The sequence below is a fragment of the Pithys albifrons genome, chromosome 3 (genome assembly GCF_047495875.1).
Source record: "Pithys albifrons albifrons isolate INPA30051 chromosome 3, PitAlb_v1, whole genome shotgun sequence".
NCBI classification, from domain to species: domain Eukaryota; kingdom Metazoa; phylum Chordata; class Aves; order Passeriformes; family Thamnophilidae; genus Pithys; species Pithys albifrons.
The window spans coordinates 32,363,554-32,384,959 of NC_092460.1; the positions used below are offsets into that span (position 1 = coordinate 32,363,554).

The 21,406-nt window shown below is 40.6% G+C and overlaps 1 protein-coding gene across 1 annotated transcript in view; it reads left to right on the forward strand.

The window, feature by feature from the left end:
- The window catches only part of LOC139669559 (voltage-dependent L-type calcium channel subunit alpha-1C), a 412,800-nt gene that overhangs the window by 301,187 nt on the left and 90,207 nt on the right, over positions 1 to 21,406 (forward strand). Inside the window, exons 10-17 of the mRNA XM_071550062.1 lie at positions 2,930 to 2,956; positions 4,977 to 5,137; positions 5,933 to 6,158; positions 11,712 to 11,919; positions 12,732 to 12,852; positions 14,639 to 14,753; positions 15,854 to 15,974; positions 16,092 to 16,161. Coding sequence (XP_071406163.1) covers positions 2,930 to 2,956; positions 4,977 to 5,137; positions 5,933 to 6,158; positions 11,712 to 11,919; positions 12,732 to 12,852; positions 14,639 to 14,753; positions 15,854 to 15,974; positions 16,092 to 16,161 — 1,049 coding nt within the window. The remainder of the gene's footprint in view (positions 1 to 2,929; positions 2,957 to 4,976; positions 5,138 to 5,932; positions 6,159 to 11,711; positions 11,920 to 12,731; positions 12,853 to 14,638; positions 14,754 to 15,853; positions 15,975 to 16,091; positions 16,162 to 21,406) is intronic.

Here is a 21,406-nt window from a genome sequence, read left to right on the forward strand (position 1 = left end):
GTAACATCCACACCCAGAAAAAAAGCTGTAATGTGGCCTTTTTTGTCATGCTGGTGACCTACAAGATTTTTCCAGGATTATTCATTGTGTGTACAATTACACAGTTCTCAACCCCTGTCGTACAAGTGTCACATCCTTCACATGTACCTTCTTTGGTGTTCATCATGAACAGGGAAATGAAGTCTCTTATCTCTCAGAATGTGGGATATCTCACTACGCCGGAGTTATGCCGGTTATCCGGAGGTTTATGTTGACAAAAATCTTTACATTTCAGTCTCTTATCTGTGTGTGGCACATAACTATGTAAGGTTAGAAGAGTTTTTAAAGATAACCAGTCCCACAGAAATCTGGTCTTTCTAAAAGATAATCTGAGTTAGATGGATCCTATGACACAAACACTCAGTAGTGATCTGCAGTGGTTTCCATATAGGTTTCTATACCATGATTGCAAATAATAGGTTCCCAAGGCATTCCAAAGTTGGCGACAAATGGAGACACTTGTTTTCTTCCCAATGACATAAAGCTCCCAAGATAGCAGTGATGCCAGAGATCCATGTTAAAATTCAGCAGAAATTCTGGTCCACCCTAAAGTCCTCTCAAGTGGCAGTGTGGAGTGTCAAAAAGACACCATGGCAAGGCCCCAGATCCAGACTATTTGACAGCCTCTAGTGATGACATAAAAGCTTTTCTTAGTATGACATTGGTAACCCTGGTTCTGATAAACAATCTTGATCATATCAGTCATTTGAAAAACGTGTTTCGGATTCGTGCATAATGTTTTCAGAATCAGTTATTATACAGTTTGTTTCCAAAATTCCCTTTCACTCTCAGATTCTACCTCTAAATATAAATCTGATCCTCCTTCCTTGTCCTGTTCTATATATACAGCACACCCACATGTGATAAAGCCTTCTGCCATAGCAGCAAGGAAAGGTGGAGGGGGGGGGGAACGAAGGCTGTAGCTAACCTGTGGGAGCACTGAATGCACTTGGCTGCTGCTCGTAATGCTCCAAAGATATAATTACCACATGCATGATGAGTACTACACCTGCTGCATCTCTTTTGGTTAAATAAATGAAAGATTCCTTAAATGCCACAGAGCTGCCTCACTTGGAAACTATTAAACAGTGAGGTCACCGGAGGACTTCACACTCTCTGTCCTTCCCCTTCCACTAGGCATGTTTCCTAATGCATCTCCCTTTCTTTCCCTCTCTCTCCCTCCCTCCCCACCCCCCCCAAACTTTTCCTATCAGAATCCTCACCACCTCCTTTCCAGTGCCCAGCTTTTTCCTTAGTTGTGATTTTTCTAGTTTTCATTTCCTCTGTCTTTGTCTGAGCCTTCTTGGCTGTTGCCTGTAAATCTGATCCATTACAGTTTGTAGGTAGTGCTTATCAAGTTCTCAGTGAGAAGCTGGGATGGCTTTAACATTAAGAATGTGCTTTGTAGGTGCTTCACTCGGCATCTTTGTTAAAGCTTGCTTTGTCTTTGCAGCATAATTTAGCATTCTGTTCCACCAGTGCATTATTTCTTCTTTATCAAGAGTCTTGTGTGTGTCTGTAACCACACTGCTGCCTGGTATGTGGCCTAAACAAGCTGCCTGTAACACAGCAGGAATGATGTATTTGGTGCAAAGGCTTTTTTTTTTTGGCTTGGACCATCTGCTGGTGAAATGTTCTTATCACTAAGATCTCTTCCACACAAGGAACCTGACCCATCACTGATTACTTGTCAGTAACACATGTCCTCAAGCAGGGACTGACCATTTTTAAGACTGCTACAGAATGTAGTGTTAGATGCTTTGAGAATTCCATTGTCCCATGTCTACTAACAGTGAATCCAATTTTATGGCAGTACTGTAAGACCTTTGCTGACTGTTGTCAACCATGAATCACTTTCCTGTCACAGAGGGAACCTTAGGAAATGCTTCAACCCAGCAGAAATATCTTGTTCATAGTCACTCCCCAGATTCCCATTTCTTCTGATATTGATAGTAGATTTTGCAGCTTCCTAAATCACCTCTGAGTCATGTCTTTGCAGCCACATACATTTATTTTTTCTCTGTGCACCATTATGTGCACCAAAAGACAGCCAAAGAGTTCAAAGGACTTACAGGATATGTGTTAAGCAGAGCAAGGCTGTGGTTAGAGAATTGGGGTGTATTTCTGGCTTTGACTGTGACTTCTCATAAAAGGTTAATGAAATTATTTAGATGAATAAACCTAAATAAATGCAATTATATGTTTAATGGGAACGTGGCCAAATTTTCAGGAGTGCTTATTCTGAAAATTTCATTGATAGCAACAGAATCTGTTATTTTACAGACCTGTTTGAATGCAGAGTAATTTACATAGATAGCAAAGACAAACAAGAGTTAATATCTAAGTTTAAAAATACCCATCATGCACTGTTTTTCCTTCAATTGCCAAAAAAAAGAGAAAGCATTTTTTCTTGTATTATGGTTTCATAATGTGCTTATATATTCTGAAGTGACAGGTGATGTGTGAAAGCAACAAGTCTGTCTGTATAAAGTCATACATATTTTAATATATTAAAAAATAGTAACTGAAAAAAGGAAAAAAAAAAGAGTGATACTTGAGAAATGAATTTGTTAGCAGTTGTAGAGTACCCCTAACATTAGGCCAGCCTTTTACCCAGGAGAAAAGGTAGTTCACTGATACCTGTAGGTGTAGAATCCCATCATGGCATGACTCCTGCTTCATAACTCCCACCAAAAAACCAAGATTTGTGTATCAGGGAACTCTAGCCATGCCCAGTGCCTACATTGACTTACAGCAGACTCAAGAGGAAAAGAGCATTGATTAAAAAATGAATTGAGCTTAACTTTGTTTCTTTCTATTGCTATTTTCACAAAAGCCTGGGAGGTATGGGACAGCTTCAAAGATTTTAATGGCAGTTCTTGTCTTCCAGGCATCGGATCTCAAAATCAAAATTTAGGTAAGTAAAACTGATTTATTTTTGCTTTTCCTCCTTTCTACTGGTTTTGTTGCTTACTTTGTGGTTTACTCCAGCATCTGTAGGGTGCAGTGGTGATTCCAGGAGATACTGCCAAACATGTCAGATTTAGTCAGAAATCAAGATTGGTTTTCTTAATTTTATGCTGAAATAAGGCACAGGGATTACTGACATGATTTACTCAGAAGTACCTATCTGACTGCTACCTACATATCTTGAACCATAAAACATAATATCAGAAGTAAAAAATGTTCAACCACATAATTGTACTACATCCATCAACATCAACCCTGCCAGCTCAAGGCGCTCTTTCCTACACTTTGCTGCACCACCCTACTTTGCTTGATTGTAAATATTTCAACTGGTGAGGTTTGCATCTTATTTGTCAGGTTCTCTCTTTCACCCTGGGACATTGGGAATTTTTCTGGTTGTGTTTGTTCTTCTGTTGACTCACAGCTTCTGAAAGAGTGAAGCAGTCCCAAGGTGATTATTTGTGGGTTTGCCTTGGGAAGGCTGAACTCATGGAACTTGGTTGTTAAAGTCCATTTCTACCTTTCTGGTAGAAGCTTAGCTGCCTCTGTAACCCTGAATTCAAAGTCAGTTTTATAAAAAAAACAAACTAAAATAAACTAAAAAACTAACACTAAACTCATTTTCAGAATAACTATAACAAGTGAGTAACTGTGTCCTTCAGCTTACCTAAATAACAAACAGTAATACAAATTTAGGAATGCACATATGTACATCCTGCCTTTATGCATCCCTGTGCAAAGAGTGTAGGTATGAGCACAAAAAAAACCCCATGCATTTTCATGTGCATGCACATTTGTGCACAAGAATAGACTGAAGTGTGTGGAATCTCTAGTGATGTCATTGCAACATTAATGTCTAAGTGTTATGCCCATTTTGGAAGTTGGGAAGATCTTTTTTTTGTCCCAAACCTACTTCAAAACATACAACCCTTTTTGAATGTTTGTGCTAGCTAATCTGTGTGCCTTTATAAATTGCATAAATCAAACACTCCAGATTTGAGTACCCATTAAAAGGTTGTCACAATGTTCTCATTCAGATTGTGTTCAATATAGATGCTAAACTCTGACCTCAAGTAGTGCCAGAGTTTATCACTGAAAATAGTACACAAGAGAAGAATAGCCAAGAAAAGTTCTTTCTCCCTGTAATGTTGTGTATGTGTGTGTCCCTTCAGAGACACGTACACACATGTGTATATACTATCTATATAAAACTATTAGATTTATTATACAGTGGCAAGTGTTGCCTGGAAACTGGTTGCTATGCAAGTTAAATTCTGAAGAGTAGGAGGTGTGTAATTAGCTTTAAATATCTTCAGTGGTTAGTAATTACCCTCAGAAATCAGGGACACAAGGGGATGTGTTCATGGAAGGCAAACTTTAAAAAGTCTGTTAATTAGCAAATGGTACCCTTAGCTCCAGGCATGAAGGTGAGATGCTGAGGTCCCCTAAGTCTGGGGCAAATGTTGTGAATTAAGCCTTGTTTTGGGCTTACTCCTGAACATTGCTGAATGTTGGAAATGTTGCATGGATTTTATTTGACCTTACTTCTCCAAAGACATAATCCAAAGGTTCATGTAATATATTGGGTATCTTTTCATTGACTGTCCTGAGGCTGGGCAAGGGCCCATTGCCAGCCAAAAATATTAAATACAAGGAGAATAATTATTTTTGTGGGAATTGAGCTAAAAAACCTCTCAGGATATCTGCAGTGGATGTCTTAATCAGATTAAGATATTGCTTGAAGATGTTGCAAATTGGTTTAGGACTAACTTCATTCCTGTAGATAAAGGAAGGATGATCACAACTGTTGACTCAGATGAGAATGAGAGAATGTTTCTCAGAGTGAACTGTAAAGTTATTCTTTACCCTTCTTGAACAATAAATCAAGACTAGATTCCTTCTTGGCAGAGCATTGCAATAGCCTATGGATTCCTATCTGAAAAGAACTTTTCCTTTTTCAATTTTTCAAGTCGCTACTGGCGCCGATGGAATCGATTCTGCAGAAGAAAGTGCCGTGCTGCTGTCAAGTCCAATGTTTTCTATTGGTTGGTGATCTTCCTTGTGTTTCTCAACACCCTCACCATTGCCTCTGAACACTACAACCAGCCAGACTGGCTCACGGAGGTCCAAGGTGAGGAGAAAGCTGATGGTTCTGTCTCTTATGGTCAGTGTCCAAAAAGGGAGCTGAGAGAGGAGCTGTTGCATTGAAGCACACAATGTAAAAGGAGCACACAGAGCTCCAAACAGTCCTCTGTCTGTGGAGAATCTTAAATAATACAATAAACACATCTGTCTACAATGGAAGAAGGTTTAGGAAAAATGCAAGTACCTTGTTTTCAGCCAAAGTAGTGCTTCCTTGGATGTAAGTGAAACCAGGAGCTTATGGTAAATATGTATTTGCAGCAACTGGACTTCCAGTTAATGGATAGCTACTGGCAGCCACATGTTCTCCAAGGTTTTCCCTAAAATGGCATTTATGATAAATCCTAATTGTTAGGCAGGTGATGAAGAGTGATTTGTAAAGTTCTTCTGTCTGCTGCAGAACAGTTGGAATTCTCTCTGGAGGTGAGAGCAGCTGAAAGGCTTAATTAAGCAACAGTAGGTAGCACAGCAGTTCTGTTCCCACTCCCCCCTGCAGATGACAAGTGTGATGGCAGGTTGTGCTCAGGAAGGCACGTCCCTGCCATTGGAGCTTGTGTGGTTGTGTAATACATTGCAGCTGTATGTGCAACACATAAGAATTGCTGTAACTCTCCTGGTGAAACATTTCTGTGAATGAGATGCCCACGCTTTTGAAGTTCATTCTTTGAACCAAGCATTTATGAAGTTAACTTTTAAGACAGATCCCCAAAGAGGTTTCTGGTGATTAATCGTGATGATCTTTTGACTAAGTTTCCTTAATCTGTTTCTTTCTGTTTCTCATGAGACACTGCCAATAAGGTGCTGCTAGCTCTTTTCACGGCCGAGATGCTGCTGAAGATGTACAGCCTTGGTCTCCAGGCCTATTTTGTGTCCCTCTTCAACCGCTTTGACTGTTTCATTGTGTGTGGAGGAATCCTGGAAACGATTCTGGTTGAGACAAAGATCATGTCACCACTGGGCATTTCGGTTTTGAGATGTGTTCGGCTCCTGAGAATATTTAAAATCACAAGGTACTTTATTGCTGCTTTGGGACTGAAGGAGGGCTACTGCTCAATGCACAACATATATATGTACTAGTCACTCACGTCCCTGTTTTTTAATTTTTTCTATGATCAGTTGGGTAGTGAGAATGGCAGGTTAACAGTCCTCATCTTTTGCAGTCTGTAACAGAGTGGGAAGGACTATACAGACTGGATATCCCTGATGTGAGTGGTAAGGATTGGTGAGTCTGGCATAGGGAGCTGGAGACACTTTGATACCATGCAAATTGTTCTACTCTAATGCGAGCTGAGCTTGGGCTCTTACAGTTCCCTGGAAAAGACAAAGGAAAACTAAACCAGCAGATAGTCTTGTGACCTTCTCTGATGCTTTTTGGTGACAGAGAGGAGCCTGAAAGACTGCTTTAGGCCAAAACAAAATTTGACTGAGGAGCCCATGCCAACTCCAGTAGACTCAACAGTGGCCTGAGTGGGAGATTGTGTTAACACCAGCAGCTATAGGCAAAGGACATTGCCAGCTATTCCCCTTCAGAGGAGTCCAGCATGAAGCAGCAGCTTTATGAAGAAACCAGACTTTTTCCAGATTCCAGCATTCCCCCTTTTTCCTTTTCATTCTTTCTCCCCTCCTTCTGCATAAAGGCCCATGTCTATTAAGCAGCTGCTTCTTCCTGAATCAGATACCTCAAAAAACACCAGCTTGGTTTGACAGGACTTTTTCAGCTTGAGGGGAGGTTGGAGGAGAGATCAGCTCCAAACTTACCCAGATGGGAGCTCTTGGAACAAATCTTATCCAAGTGTTTACCCCCAGATAGCGCAAGGTCTGCCTTTTCCCATGTGGGCACCGGTCAGCACCTTACAAAAAGCTTGACTGAGGTGGTGAAAGAGTGCCTTTCTGCATGCTCAGCTATGAAGTGTCCCTAACATTGCTGTAACACACTCCTCCAAAGGAAATTTATGACAAATTACAACTTAAAAAACAGAGCACATGAGAAAAACAAGACCAAAACTGGAAGACAGTCAAGATGGCAGAGCTGAGAGGCAGAAAAAAACAACAGACTTGGACTTGTTCATCATAGAAGATTTACTCTTATAGCTTCTGAGCCTCAGCTCTCTGGCAGGATGGATGGATTTCAGGGTCAGATGGCAGAGACAGAAAATCAGTTCACAGTCACAGAAAGATTGGCCAAAGCAAGCCTGCAACTATTAGAAAATGGGGACAAAAAAACCAGTGGTCTGTTTAGACTAGTAATCACAGAAAAGGGGAAAATGTTCCAGCTACGAAGAGTTTCCAGCAAGAAAGGCATCTTTGCTTTTTCAGAAATAGTGGGGATCTCTGGTCTGCTGGCTGTTTTTCCTGGATCTTTGGGTCTGAAAGCTATCATCACTGAGTCCCAGGCCTGGTTTCTGGGGAAACCAGGAGTTGTTTCAGGCATTGGGTAATCAGATACACCCAGGGCAAAGCACCAATAGCTATAAAAGCATAAGCTTTGCCATAGCATCCTGGAGAGGTCATTGTTTTGTCAAGACATTTCTCCACTCCTACACAAAATATATAAGCTAGCTAAGAGAATTCTCTAGTAGAAAGGCAAACACTGAGAGAATATTATTAATACCTTGGAAAGCCTGAGCTGTTGAAGTACTCAAATATTCCTAAGGCTTCTGAAATAGATGTAATGATGGAACCAACCAGTAGTAGGACTAGTTATATTTGCCTTCTTTCTGCAGCACAATTAAAATACAATTTTTCACGGAAACAAATGTTACCTGGCATATGTCTCCTGCAATTTGTGCATGGATCTATGTGTAAAACACAGAGATGAGGAATAACTCATAATGCATAATGTATTAATCAGATTTTGCCTTCTTTCCTGTTCCTGAAATATTGGCAAATAGGTTGTAGTAGTTTCAAATTTATCTGTTTTGTAATTATTCATAATTTTCTTCATGATTTCTTCCCTCTGTGGGTGAAGTTCACCCTCATGTGGAAAGCCCTAATACGAGTCTCCAAAGCAGTATTTTAGTCCCACTCATGTCTTAATGCAGGAGAGAATATTCTGACCTTAAAGCTAAACTTTTCCCTTGATGTTTTCTGGTAAATTAAATTTTTTTCCATTATTCACTCAGCTCTAAATGCAATGATGGTTTATTGATGACATTATCAGTACTGGTGCACTACACCACCTGAGTGCAATGACAATACAAAAAGGTACAATAGGAGTAAAGTGGGAGGGGTAGGAGATGGTGGTGTAGTGTTTTATGTCAAATATATATTCATGAGCAGTGACAGGGGACATACAGTAGAGGTGAAAATAGTGATAATCAAGGGCATTAAAAAGGCACAAAGGAGGAAAATCATTACAGTGAGAATATATCAGTGTGTAGTTTATTCTTTATATATTTATATGGATTTTCCATGGTAAGTACCAAGCACAAACAGATTCTGGGTGCATCAAGATGATACAATTCTAGGAGAAACACAAATATAGCTCCCTAATAGAACAGAAACAAATAAAGACACCATCAGATGAACAATGCATCATTTTAGAAACCACGTTTAAAATTTCAAGAGCAAACATTTCTTCCAAAATTATAAATACATTAGACCAGCAGACAATATAATCTGTTTGTTTTATTCTCCCTAATTTTTAAAGTGCTGTGCAGAACATCTCCCTTTTGCTATGAGAAGAGAGATTATTGTCTCATTATGGATAGTCCTTTACTTCCTTATAAATCCCTATGTACAGTCCTTTTTATTTAAAAAAAATAAATCATATAATTTGCAACAGCATACATAAATTTGATGGTTTATATCTAATCCTGTCAGTGGATATGCCAGTGTTAACTGTAGGGAGGAAACAGGGTGGGGTTTTTTGTACCTGCTTTCAGAGCAGTTTTATATTGGATGGACAGCGTGGGAAGCTTTCCTACAATGAGACTGCCAGCTGTTGCTACTGTTTTAAGCTCTGCATCTGTGATTGCCAATATCATAAAGACATTGTGGAAGCCAAGGGAGATAGAGGAGAGGGAAGAGAATAAAAGAACATGTTAAGTTCTATTCCAGTTCTGCGATTGATTATTGTGTGAGATGTTGAACAAACCATTTAACTTCTCTGCATCATTCCCCCACTTTGAAACAGGGATCATAATCACATCCTGCTCACTGGTGTCTTGCAATGCCTCATTCACCAGCATCCTCAAGAGGCTGAGATCTGCAAGTGGGGCATGTTGAGAAGCACATTCATTTCTCTGGAAGTCTGAGGCAGCAGCAGTGCTTGCTCTTGTACTTCCCATTATATACTGCCTGGTCCAAAACTTCTGATTCCATTCTGCAGTGCTGTGTTTTTAGTTTGCAGGAAGTTACTAACCAGGGAGGATGAAGTATTGAGAGACTTTTCTTTATCTGGGTTGCAGCAATTACTGACTTAAAAACCTTGTATATCATTGAGTAATCCCAGATCTCACTTTGGAAGAGTGTTCATGTTAGTTCTGCAGGCACCTAATGTGACAGATGGTAACCTCAGGTCAGGCTTCTAAGACCCTGAGATAAGGCAATTGTTATTTTCACATCTTAGTCAACTCAAGCCTTCCTTATCCTCTCCTTTTTCTTTTTTCTCTCTCTCTTTTTCCCCCTAATTGGTTTATTTACTTTTCTAATGGTGCTGTATTTCTAGCTAGCACTCAGTACGCAGATAAAACAGCATTAATCTTATCACCAGGCCATCTCAGTTAATTGCATTAAGTTTGATAGTTACTTAAGAATCTGAATCTCAGGTATTGAGCCATTTTTAAGAAATGGAGAGCTGATAGAAGTCTGCACAGTTGTTTGCTGAGATAGCAAGGCATTTAAGCTTAAAGTGAGTCACTGGGACTGATCAGATGTGTAACAGCTTTAATGTGTGCTCCTTAATGGCACTGCTAGAAAGACCTAGAAAATTTGTGTTCTGGCTGACATTGGAGGACTTTGATATTCTGAAGCCCACAAACTTGTGCTTTAAGGATGCTGTATTCATTTGACTTTCATCAGGAATGAATTTTTCCCTTTCCTTGTGTCACTTTCCCTTCTTTCTCAAGTGTGAAAGTATGTGAGCTGTAAGCACAAATGCAAACACAGTGAGCTGTTACATTGCACATTCCATGTGGATATTTGGTGGCACTGAGCCCAAGAGCTTCCAATGCCCTTACCTTTGCTCTGCAGTTTTTCATTGCTCATCTTTTTAATTGCAGTTAAACTTTAAAGCACTCTAGTTTTCTCTGAAGTGCTGAAGCTGGGCTGGAGGGGAAACATCACAGTTCTCTTTGAAGCTCAGTCCTTGGAGATAAACCAGTTGTTGATCTTCAGAGGACATGGTGGTGTCCCTCTGCAGATCAGATTGCTAACCTTCACAAAGTGACTGGGCTGCTCAGCCAGTCCTGTCTTCCATGGGACAAGAGAAGCATTTTTTTACACTGTCACTTTAAAACTATTAATTTAACTGGGATTTTCAAAACCCTTGTCTCTAAAGAGTATATTACCTCCAGAAAAAAATTGCATGCTTAAGGATCAGGTCTCCTCAAAAGAGCCAGAGCAAAAGAGAAGAGGCCATGACCAGCTAAGCAGTAGATTAGGAGTGCTTGAGCAAATACAAGTCTGAAGTGGAAATTGCTTCATGGTCAATGTGGTGAATTATTTAGAAATTTTTTTTAAAGCCTCTTTCCAACTCGTGACTACCCTGCAGGCTGGCAAAGAATGCAAACAAACTTACATGCTGCAGCAAGCATGCTGCTGGGATCTCTTTGAACCCTAAAGGAGAGCCAGAAGGGCAAGATCCTTTCTCTGCATCATACATGAATCTGAACTGGGCACAAGCCTGGATACACCGTGAGAACAGGTCTTAGCCATCCTGTCTCTTGAATGAAGCCCTTTCAAAATGTTCTGTAGCCTATATGAGGAAGGATGGTGGGTTTGATACCCAAAGAAAAGCAGTGATAGTGTGGTCTTCTAAATGGATGTAGATCTGGAGTCTCTTTTAGGTTCCATGTAAAAGGGCCATTAATATAATTCTCATTCCTCTCAGCAACCTCTTTCTGGGAGTGAGCCCAAGCATATACTCTCACACACCAGATTTTGGGCAAGTTTGTATTTGCATCCAAACAGTTTCCCCATCTGTTCATGTTGGTTATTGCAGGCCATTCTCTGGAGTGAAGTATTCTGGCTGCCATAACACCTGTGAGTGTTGTAATGAGGTTGGTTAGAATGTAACTCACTGAAGCAGCAAGAACTAATCACTGTATATTGATATAAGATGTGCAGAGCCTTAGATGGAGAGTGCTGTAATAATCTTCTGGGTGTGCGTGTGGAGTGGGGGGTGGAGGGAATTGGGCATGTACACGTGTGGTAGTAAAATTACTCATTAGCTGCAGTAGGTCTCATTATCTTAGGGAAGCACATCAATGATTCACTGCTTAACAGGGTGATTGGAAATGCCTGCTTATACGCAGAAGGCAGCCTGAACCAATATCCTGTACAGTCCATGAGCACCTGTGTTGGAATGAGGGAATTTTAACTGCTTCTATTTTCTCTCCCAGATATTGGAATTCCCTCAGTAACCTTGTGGCTTCACTCCTGAATTCAGTCCGCTCCATTGCCTCCCTGTTGCTGCTTCTCTTCCTCTTCATTATCATCTTCTCACTCCTGGGGATGCAGCTCTTTGGGGGCAAGTTTAACTTTGATGAGATGCAGACCAGGAGGAGTACATTTGACAACTTTCCTCAGTCTCTCCTCACTGTGTTTCAGGTAAGGGCATGAGTGGTCCCAGTGGGGCCAACACATTGTGTTCATGTGGGGCAAGACAGGTCCTGCACCCCTCCCCTACAGCCTGACAGTCCCCAGGACTGGACATCCTACTCACAGCTCCTGAACAAGGTGCCACACTGTGCTACCAGCACAGGGTATTCCCTCCCAAAGTGGGGAACCAACCCTGTGTGTTCCAGGTCTTAACAGGGTAGGACAAGAAAGTAGCCATTGTCATGTGCCAGGGCAGCAAGCACAGCCCAGCCCTGCCACTGTCCTCCCCCATCCCCAGTACTGAGGAACAAATGTCTGCTCACAGCACCACAGAGGTAATCACGTGGCCCTTAAGCTGACTGCAGTCTGGGAGTGATCAGCCAAGAGCATCAGGATCATGACTTCATTCACATGAGAAGTGAAGGGAAGTGGCAGGTAGTGCTGTGCTGAAGGCAGTGCTATAGGTTGTGCAGCCTGTCTGAAACAACAGACACGTGGGAGGGAAATGCCTGGAAAAAGTGGGAAGACTTGAAGAGAGGTGTGTGGGAGAGCTGTTTGCCTTCAGCCATCATCTTCAAGGGGACATCTGTTTGGGTTTTTTCCACACTTTGAGTGCAGGCCTTCTTCGCATTCTCCTTGTTCTGTGGTTTGTTCTTTGGTTTGTTTCTTTAATTTTATAGATAGGCACAGCCAGAATCTCCAACCATCCTGGGGGAGGGGGTGTGCTCTTTAGGACAATAGATACTTTGTGTTAATGGGGTTTTCAAATTCTCTGTGTGGTCTAACACTGTATCCCTTATTGGTGGGAATGTGTCATTTAGATCCTGACTGGGGAGGACTGGAATTCGGTGATGTATGATGGGATCATGGCTTATGGCGGCCCCTCTTTTCCAGGAATGTTGGTCTGTATTTACTTCATCATCCTCTTCATCTGTGGAAACTGTATCCTTTGATGCAACTCTTTTCTGCGAGAGGGGCTGAATTTAAAGCCACCATTTACTTTCTCATGTAATCAGTTTCATACCTCATGTTTTTACCTTTTCCATAGGTCTGAATTCTGGCTTTGCACTGCCTGAAGTTAAACAAGTTTGTTTAATTTTAGCTAGTGCTAAGGCATAAAAACAGTTGTAAGAGCCAGCTACATGCCAGTTCCACATGGTAGCTTTTATTTAGTATCTTCACATGTTTAGTGGTTTTATTTTTCATTCCCCTTGTAGGTTCTTTCCTGCTTTCTCCAGAAACTAATCTGTGTGTGTTCCTACTGTACTTACTGCATTTTTTTTGCTTCAATCGCTTTTTTACTAATATATTCCATGTGCTTTTATCCAAGCCTTATGTGGAATAAATATATGTCTAATCTACAATATGCTATATACAAATGCTGTAATAAGAGTAACATATGTTTGACATAACTGATTTATGTGAGATCATATATTAATTCATGTATAAACTAACAGGACCTATGTTCCTTTTCAGTTGCTGCAATCTGTGTGTTCTTCAAACAGAAAATCGTGTGCTCTGTTATCTTCCAGCCTGTGCTGGTCATAAGTAACTTTAGTTCTCTCTGACTTCAAGGTGAAGTGAGGGCACTGTGCATATCCCAGGGGGTGCAAAGCACATTGCATGATTAGGCTCTGAGTGTCCCTTCATAGCAATTTGCATATAACATAGAGCTGTGGTTCTGTTCCATATCTCAGTTTGCTCCAAATTTGTCCATGTTTAGTTTCTGCTTTCCTAATAAATGGCCCTCCTGTGTCAGAGGTGACATTTCCTTTTATACTGATGCTTCTATAAAGCCACCTTGTAGACTCAGCCCAGCTCTTCTGGCCTTTGCTCGTAATTCAGATCTCTCAAACCCTGTTTGACATTTCAGTTGACCTGCATGCCCTCACTTCAAAGTGAGATGGTGCAATTCCACTTATCTGAAGGTCAAGGTAGGCAATCTGCCTGACAGCTTAAAAAAGCGCTACAATTTGGATCTCCTTGTGAAAATGTGAGCCAAGTCTACATGCTGGCTGACTTTGGAGCCATTAGACCTTGGAGCCCAGGGAGGGGGGTGTCTGAGTTTTCAGGCTGAGCCTTGAACCGGGGTTTGCTTAAAAGTTATCATGGTGTAATAAGACCTAAGCTCAAGAAATTCATAAAGCAAGCTTATGTTCAGATTTGTAACATGAGATCTGAGCACTGACAAGAAAACAGTTGTGATTCCTTGCTCTTCAGCTACTTGGGTATGACTGGTCATGCATGGACTCTCTGCTAGGAGATGGCAGAGTTGTCAGCTCAAGTCTGCACTGTCCAGACTAAATTAACCTCAGAAAAGCTCATCAGAGTGCTTCTCATCAGCTTGCTGTCCATAAAATCCACTCATGTGACCTAAACTGTCAGAAATGCAAAGCATTTAGTGCTCCCCTTATCTTCAGTGGGATTTGTTGAACAAAGTGAGACTCTTTGGGGAAATCGAAAATTCAAATATAAGCCTGGACTTAGATATTTTATATCAGTCACTCTGTTGTGAAATTTTGGAAACCCACGGTGTGTTAACTATGTGGATGGAAGGTGTAGGTTTGTGCATGCTGGATAGGCACATCCTGAATAGTTGTGTGAAATGAAAGTTTGGAAAATCCAAGACATCTGATGACAGATTGCTAAAAATTTTCTATGTCGGAAACCTTTGGTATAATCCTTTTTGTGCAGTTTTCAAAGGCTGTTTTCTTTAAGTAGCACACAGATATCCTGCTGAATGTATTTTTGGCCATTGCTGTGGACAACCTTGCTGATGCTGAGAGTTTAACATCTGCACAGAAAGAGGAGGAAGAGGAAAAAGAAAGGAAAAAGCTAGCTAGGTAAATTCATTTGCATACACTTCTCTGCACCTATATGCATATATTCCTATGAGTGTAATTCCACATGGTACATATACACAGGTATATGATGCATATTTATACATACATACATGTGTGTATGTGTAATATATATGTTGATCTTCTCTCTGTGTGTACAGATTGTATGTATGTGATTAATGTAATTATATATGGCATTACGTATATAGAAATTTTTATGTAAAGTAAACTATAAGACAAGAAAGTGTCATGAGCTGGGAGTCCCCACAGTTGCAGTGCTGTGAGCAGGGGAAAGGAAGTCTGGGTGACTGATGAGCTTTCAGAGCATCAGAAGAGAATGAGTGTGAAATGGTGTCAATGTTACAATTCCATTTGACTCTCCCTATTATCTTCCAATTGCTTTGGGCCACAAAGCATATTTTCAGACTGTCATTCCCACTACAAGATTCAGCAGCTTCCTTTTCTTTTGATGCCACATGCTGTTCTTCTCTTGCCAGTTCTTTTAGTGTTTCTACAGACACTTAAGAGGCATGAGCTGAATGTGGAGCTTTTCTGTCATTCCCAGCTGCCAACAGCAGGGAAGCCTATCCTTACTGGTTATTTCTATTCACTGTCTTCCAGGCTGCTTGGAAAGGATCTGTTGGGCAGATATTTCTGCTTCATCCAGCAGATTTCCCTTGCTCTGGGAGTGCAGTGAGGGGGCAAAGCCTTTGTAGGCAACTTAGAGGAGGTCCACAAGATATGGGTTGAAAATGGTCCATGCCTTTGTCATTAGGTGAACAAAGAGATCTCTGCTGGCAGACCTGGAACATGTATGGGCACAAACACACGGGTGCATGTTTCCCTCACATGCACACACACACAGAAACACACACACATGCGATTGAGAAAGCTACAAGATAAAGGACACTACATAGAATTAGAGCAGAGCCTCTGCCTTTGCCTGCAGGTGAGGACAAGGTGGAGCCACTGGTAAGCTGGACTCAGAATGGAGATGCCAGCTGGTTGTTCTCATGGTTTGTGCTGTAGTGCATGAAGTCCCTAAAAGGGAAACAGCTTTTCATCTTTGTAACTCTTTGCTTTTTATCTTGTAAAATTGCTAGAACTGCTAGTCCTGAGAAGAAACAGGAGACAGAAAAAACAGCTGTGGAGGAAGAGACAAAGGAGGAGAAAATTGAGCTGAAATCGATCACTGCTGATGGAGAATCCCCACCTGCCACCAAGGTAAGGTCTGCTGCCAGCCAGGCAGGGATGGCATGGAGAGATTGCATTTGTGAGGGAATGAAAACTGTCTGCCTTGTCTGATAAAGGCTTTGATGCTTGTCCTTCCATTTCTTTCAGATCAATGTGGATGATTATCAGCCCAATGAAAATGAAGAAAAGAGCCCATATCCCACAACAGAAGCACCAGGTATGTATCTTTCTCCTTTTATCCCTGATTGTGCAAAGAGAAGCTCCAGTGGCCAATGCACATAAAGCCAAGTTGTGGTGGCAGGAATGCTGAACATGTAACACTTTCATGGTGAGACAGGATGATGTGCTTGCCTGTATTTGCACAGGTGTGGACTTGGTCCTTTGCAGTCCCTATACTGATTAGTCATATTTGATTTGGTTCTCTGTAAAGCTCTTTATTGGGAAATGCAGAGTTCTACAGACAACCAAATCAAATCTGTAAAAATCTTTGCATTTGAAAATATACACATGACTTTATTTTCAGTGTGTTTTTCACTACTCAGTGGTTAGGGAGGCTCAGATCAGATAGTGATAAAAGTAAAAGGGATAAATGTCTTTTTGTGGTGTTTTCTAATCAAAAAGGACACACTGACTTATTATCATAAATCCAGTGGCATAAGACCTCAGCATAGAATGGGAGTAAACAAACTTAATTTGTTTAGTTAGGCTGCTTTTCTAGTCAGTTGGGCCTAATTAACATCATTCTCAGATACTTGAAAGATTGCTTGAAGAAATCTCAGAACTTTGAGCAGTTTTTCTTCAAGAGATTCTGAATGGGGGTGGGGTTGGAGCTAGTCAGTTCAACTTCCATTCTTGGAAAAGTTCTTGAACAAATGATTAAACAAGCTGTATGACCGCAAGATAAGGAGATGACTAGCAGCCAACACAGACTTGCCAAGGACAAATCACAATCACAAATCAACAATCACAAATCCAACCACCCTTATTTTCTTCTAGAAGGGGCTGAAAATACTTGTACACAGGATAAAAGAAGTAGGTGTCGCTTTCATTAACTTTACTAAGGCTTATGATTGACTCTTACAGTGTTCTCATAAGTTGGCTAGAAAATTATGGACTATATGATTGGGAGATAAATTGATCAGACCCTTTATGTGGAGGGTATTGATAGCCCAAGTGAGTTTCTACAACCCAAAAGCCTGTCTAGAGTTCAGTTCAGTTCATTGTTAATGACTTAAATGATGGAAGAGGCAATATGCTTATTACATTTGTAGATGACATGAGGCTAGGAAGGACACAAAGCATGCTGGAGGGCAGCATTAGAATTCAGAGAGCTCTTGAGGTCCTGGATATATGGTCTAAATAAAATTGAAAGTGCCTGGCTCTACACGTAGACAGGAATAAACAATTCACAAATAAAGGATCTTAGGTGACAGCTAGTTAGGTAACAGTCCTTGAGAACACAATCTGAATCTTATGATCACAAGCTCAACAGGTGCCAGCAAAAGTTTGTTGTCTTTCAAAAGGCAAGCAAGTAGTGACTTTTATAAACAGAGAAAACATGACCCTTCTGTGCAGTTACAGGTTTCTTTCAAGTAGTCAGTGAAAGCTAACAAGAGCAAAACTATTGTTTTATTGTGTTCTCTGCTGGAATATTGTATCTCATGTTGGGTGCTGTGCTTCGGAGAAGTGGGATTGAATTGGGAAAATTCTAGTATGGAAGTATGGAAAAGAATGGCGAAAACAATGCTAGTAGAAGGCAAGAACTAAAATTGAATGCACTGTGATCATTAAATGCACTGTGAGTTAGAAAAAGCAGGAGAGATGTCTTCAAATGCATGAAAACCTGCTTACAGGTAGGAGGGGAATTATCTCCATTATCAAATAACAGATTTAAGACTCACACACAGAGAATTTTCTAATGGTGAGGCTAGAAAAGATCACAGGGTTGCTTTTGGAAGCCCAACATCACTGAACGTTGTTAGGAACAGGTCAGAAAATGTCTTACAGAAAAGGCTTAGATATAATAATTAATTGATCCTGGCTTGGCAGAGGCATGAACCACAAGGCCTTTTGTGATCTTTTCCTGCTCTGCTCTTATGTGTTTCTATGATTATGCAACAACCTATAATAGGTTATAAAACACATTCTCTTCTGTTCCATGATTCCTAATAAACGAATATCTGAAAATAGGTTGATGTGATAGGGTAAAAAGAAACACAGTAGTTGATTTTAGGTAGATGTACAAGGATTCCAGACAAGCAAAATAGAAAACTGTTCATTGCGTTTGACTGGCAGTACAAAAAGTCCCCATATTTGCTATACTCATAGTTTTCCATGTTTATAGCAAATTTATCAGGAATAGAATGTGGTTCTAAATCTACGCAATACTGTTTTAACGTTGCCTGGGGCAGATCACTCTGGCTTTAATCTTCCCTTCCCCTCTGCAGGCACAGGCACTTAGTGGACACACATCCCCACTTAGTTGCTAAGGGGTTTGTGGGAGTCTTTAGTTAGCAGCACAAATTAAAACAGCTTGATACAGTTCTGTTTCAGTTTCTCAGCTGGCTTGGATTTGCAGGCCATTACATTTATTTTTCAAGTAAAGCAACAGTCATCCATATATCGATTTGAAGTCTACTGCTAATAGAGCTGGAGTTTAGTTGCCTTCTGTGGATAGCATAGAAATAGTCCAGTATATGAAATATATGTCAGCATTTTTTTGTCATTCAGCTATACACAAAATTAGAGTGTGGAAAATTCAGTGAAAACACTCTAAACTCCTGCCTTAGGATGCCAATCCCTGGTTTAATATACTTTTGAACACAACCTAAAATTTGAATGGATGATCAGGTTTTCTCCCATTTTCTAACAGAAATGCAAAGGACACCATCTTGGTTACTTGCCCTCGTCTGATGCCATGTCTAAATAGTCCTGTTCCCTGGATTGTTTATCAGTTCTCAGATAAGAGTGAAGCTGATCCCTAGCAGCTCACAAAATTACCTGACAACTTTTTTCAGACTTCATGGAAGACAAGCAACCCTAAGGCTCAGATGCTGTAAAGTTTTGTAAATCCCTTATTAGATCATATTTACCATAGTCATCTTTTTCATTCTGCTGTATAAAGCTCAGAAACACCAAGGTACTTTAGAGCTGATACAGCATGTGACCTCTGTCTTGTTTAGTTGCTTTTAGAGTACAAGGTTTCAAGGCTTTTCCTGGCACTGGCAAGCAACAATTTCCCAATCCCCACATGTACCCCTGTCCAGTTCCCTTGTGGCCATCTGACTAGTTTAGAATTCTTCTGCTGATTGCTGATCAGTTCAGCTGTGGCACAGGAGATACTGCACAGCATATACATACAGGCCACCTGGGAACACACCTTTTCCTGCCCGCTTGCACATGGATCCATTTTCAGCTGTGCTTTAAGTGAAACAGCCTATTGTTTCTAAGATGCAGTCAGCTGATTCTACCTATTTTCTGTTTCTGATTTATGCTGTTATTGCCCGTGACCTTTCCATGGCTGTGTACCATTCTATCCTCTGAAAACATCCTTCACCCTAATCCAGTGTTCGGAAACAATTTGAAATGGTCATCTCTTTTTTTTTTTCCTTTATTCTTTCAACCTGCCTTGTTTGGTCTCTAATTTGTTTCCACTGCCTCAACCAGTTTCCTCAATAACCTCTTCTTACTCCATTTGCTACACAGTGCTGCTCATAGGCTCCAGAATACTCTGTGTGCTTGCAGCTCCTCAGATCACCTAGCCTTTTTTTTTTTTTGGAAGGACAGACCAGTTCTGCCAGAGATTTGTGTACACTAGAAGAATTATTATGATGATATGTTTATTACAGGAAGACAGGGAGCTAGTCTTGCAGTCTAGTACAGAAATAGACAAAGAATTCCGAACGTCAAATGAAGGTAAAAGCTTGGGATGATTCATGGGAGCTTGAAGCAAAGCAATGTCCTTATACGAGAGTTCTGGTCTTTGTACAGTAAAAAAAAAAAGTCCCCATCATCAAATTTCTCACTGATTCCACATTGGAGCCTGTTTGTGCTTGCCTTCACAGCCAAAGAACATTTGCTTCTACAAATGTAGGCAGCTGTGCTGGTTCTATATGCAGGATGATGCGTCAGGTACTGACTTGACACGAGGTTGTAATTATGTTATTCTTTGTGACTTGTGGCCTCAGTGTTTCCTTTCTTCTGTGCCCTAGACTCTACTTTGAGTGAGATATTTAGAACATTTTTCTTTATCTGTGGCTGACGAACTGAATGTGTTTTTCAGTCTGAAGGTATGTGGTTGCCAGAATCATTAATACATTTCTTGCTGTATGGCAGACAGGAGAAAAAGAGGAGAGGGACAATGTTCTTTATGGTCTTCATGGGGCTGATCCTTTTGCTGAGGGCCCATTTTCATGAGGCCTTGTTCCATACCCATTTAAAAGCGTATTTTAAGCACTCCTCTGAGTAAAAGATCTAATAGTGAAGGTGCAGAAAAGGGACTCAGGGCCTTTTTAAGTAAGAGTTTCAAATATCCCACATGATCCTGAGCAGTGGTTTTCTGGTCTGTTAAAGAAGAAAAATAATTTTCTTACCTTGCTCATTGTCAGTCTGCTCTGAAACCCATAGATAAAAGGTGTAAGTGCAGAGTATGGAATACTACATAAATATGGGCATTAACATTAGCACCTATTTTACAAGTGCTGTGTAAAAAATGTACTTCTGAAAGAATGTTTCTTTAACTAATAAAGCCTGTATAAAGAGTATTATAAAGTATACTACGCATTAAATTGAGCTGTTAAAAAATAGACTGACTGAAAAAGTACAAACTCTATGTACCAGCTCAAACATTTATGCAAAGATCTATCAAATGAATTGGAGCTGAACTCTTGGTACTGGAAGTGTAAAGAAAGAATCCTATTTGCATGTAATAATGGCATGCATTCGAAAAGGGCACTTTTCTCCTGTCTCTGATATCTAGATTAGGATCTGTGCTGATTCATCTGTTCTTTCTGGTGTGTCCTGTAACCAGATCAAGTACCTCACTCTGAAGGAACAGTCTCTTCCTTGAATTTATCTCCCTTTATGAACTCAAGATGAACCTTTAACTAGAGTTGCCTCCTTTGCATTGCCTGGAAGATGAAACAGTTGCCTCTAACCTGTCAGACTGCTTTCTTAAAGTATTTTTTTATGTCTTGCTGATTAAGCAAGAGGATTGGGATCTTTTAAAACAGCAAAATCCTATCATGTTATTTACAAAGCAACATCTGACTTCAGCAGGTAAAATGAATCCTCAAAGGTGGAAGCTTCTCTTCCACATAACCCTTAGCCCCCATCTCTGCATTTTTTGCCTTGAGGTTGCTCACTGATCCACACAATGCCTGAATATCTGCTCCATAGGCATCAGGTTTGAGAGAGCCATCTCAGCCTCTTTGCAATCTTTTTAATCTTCCCTGGAATATATT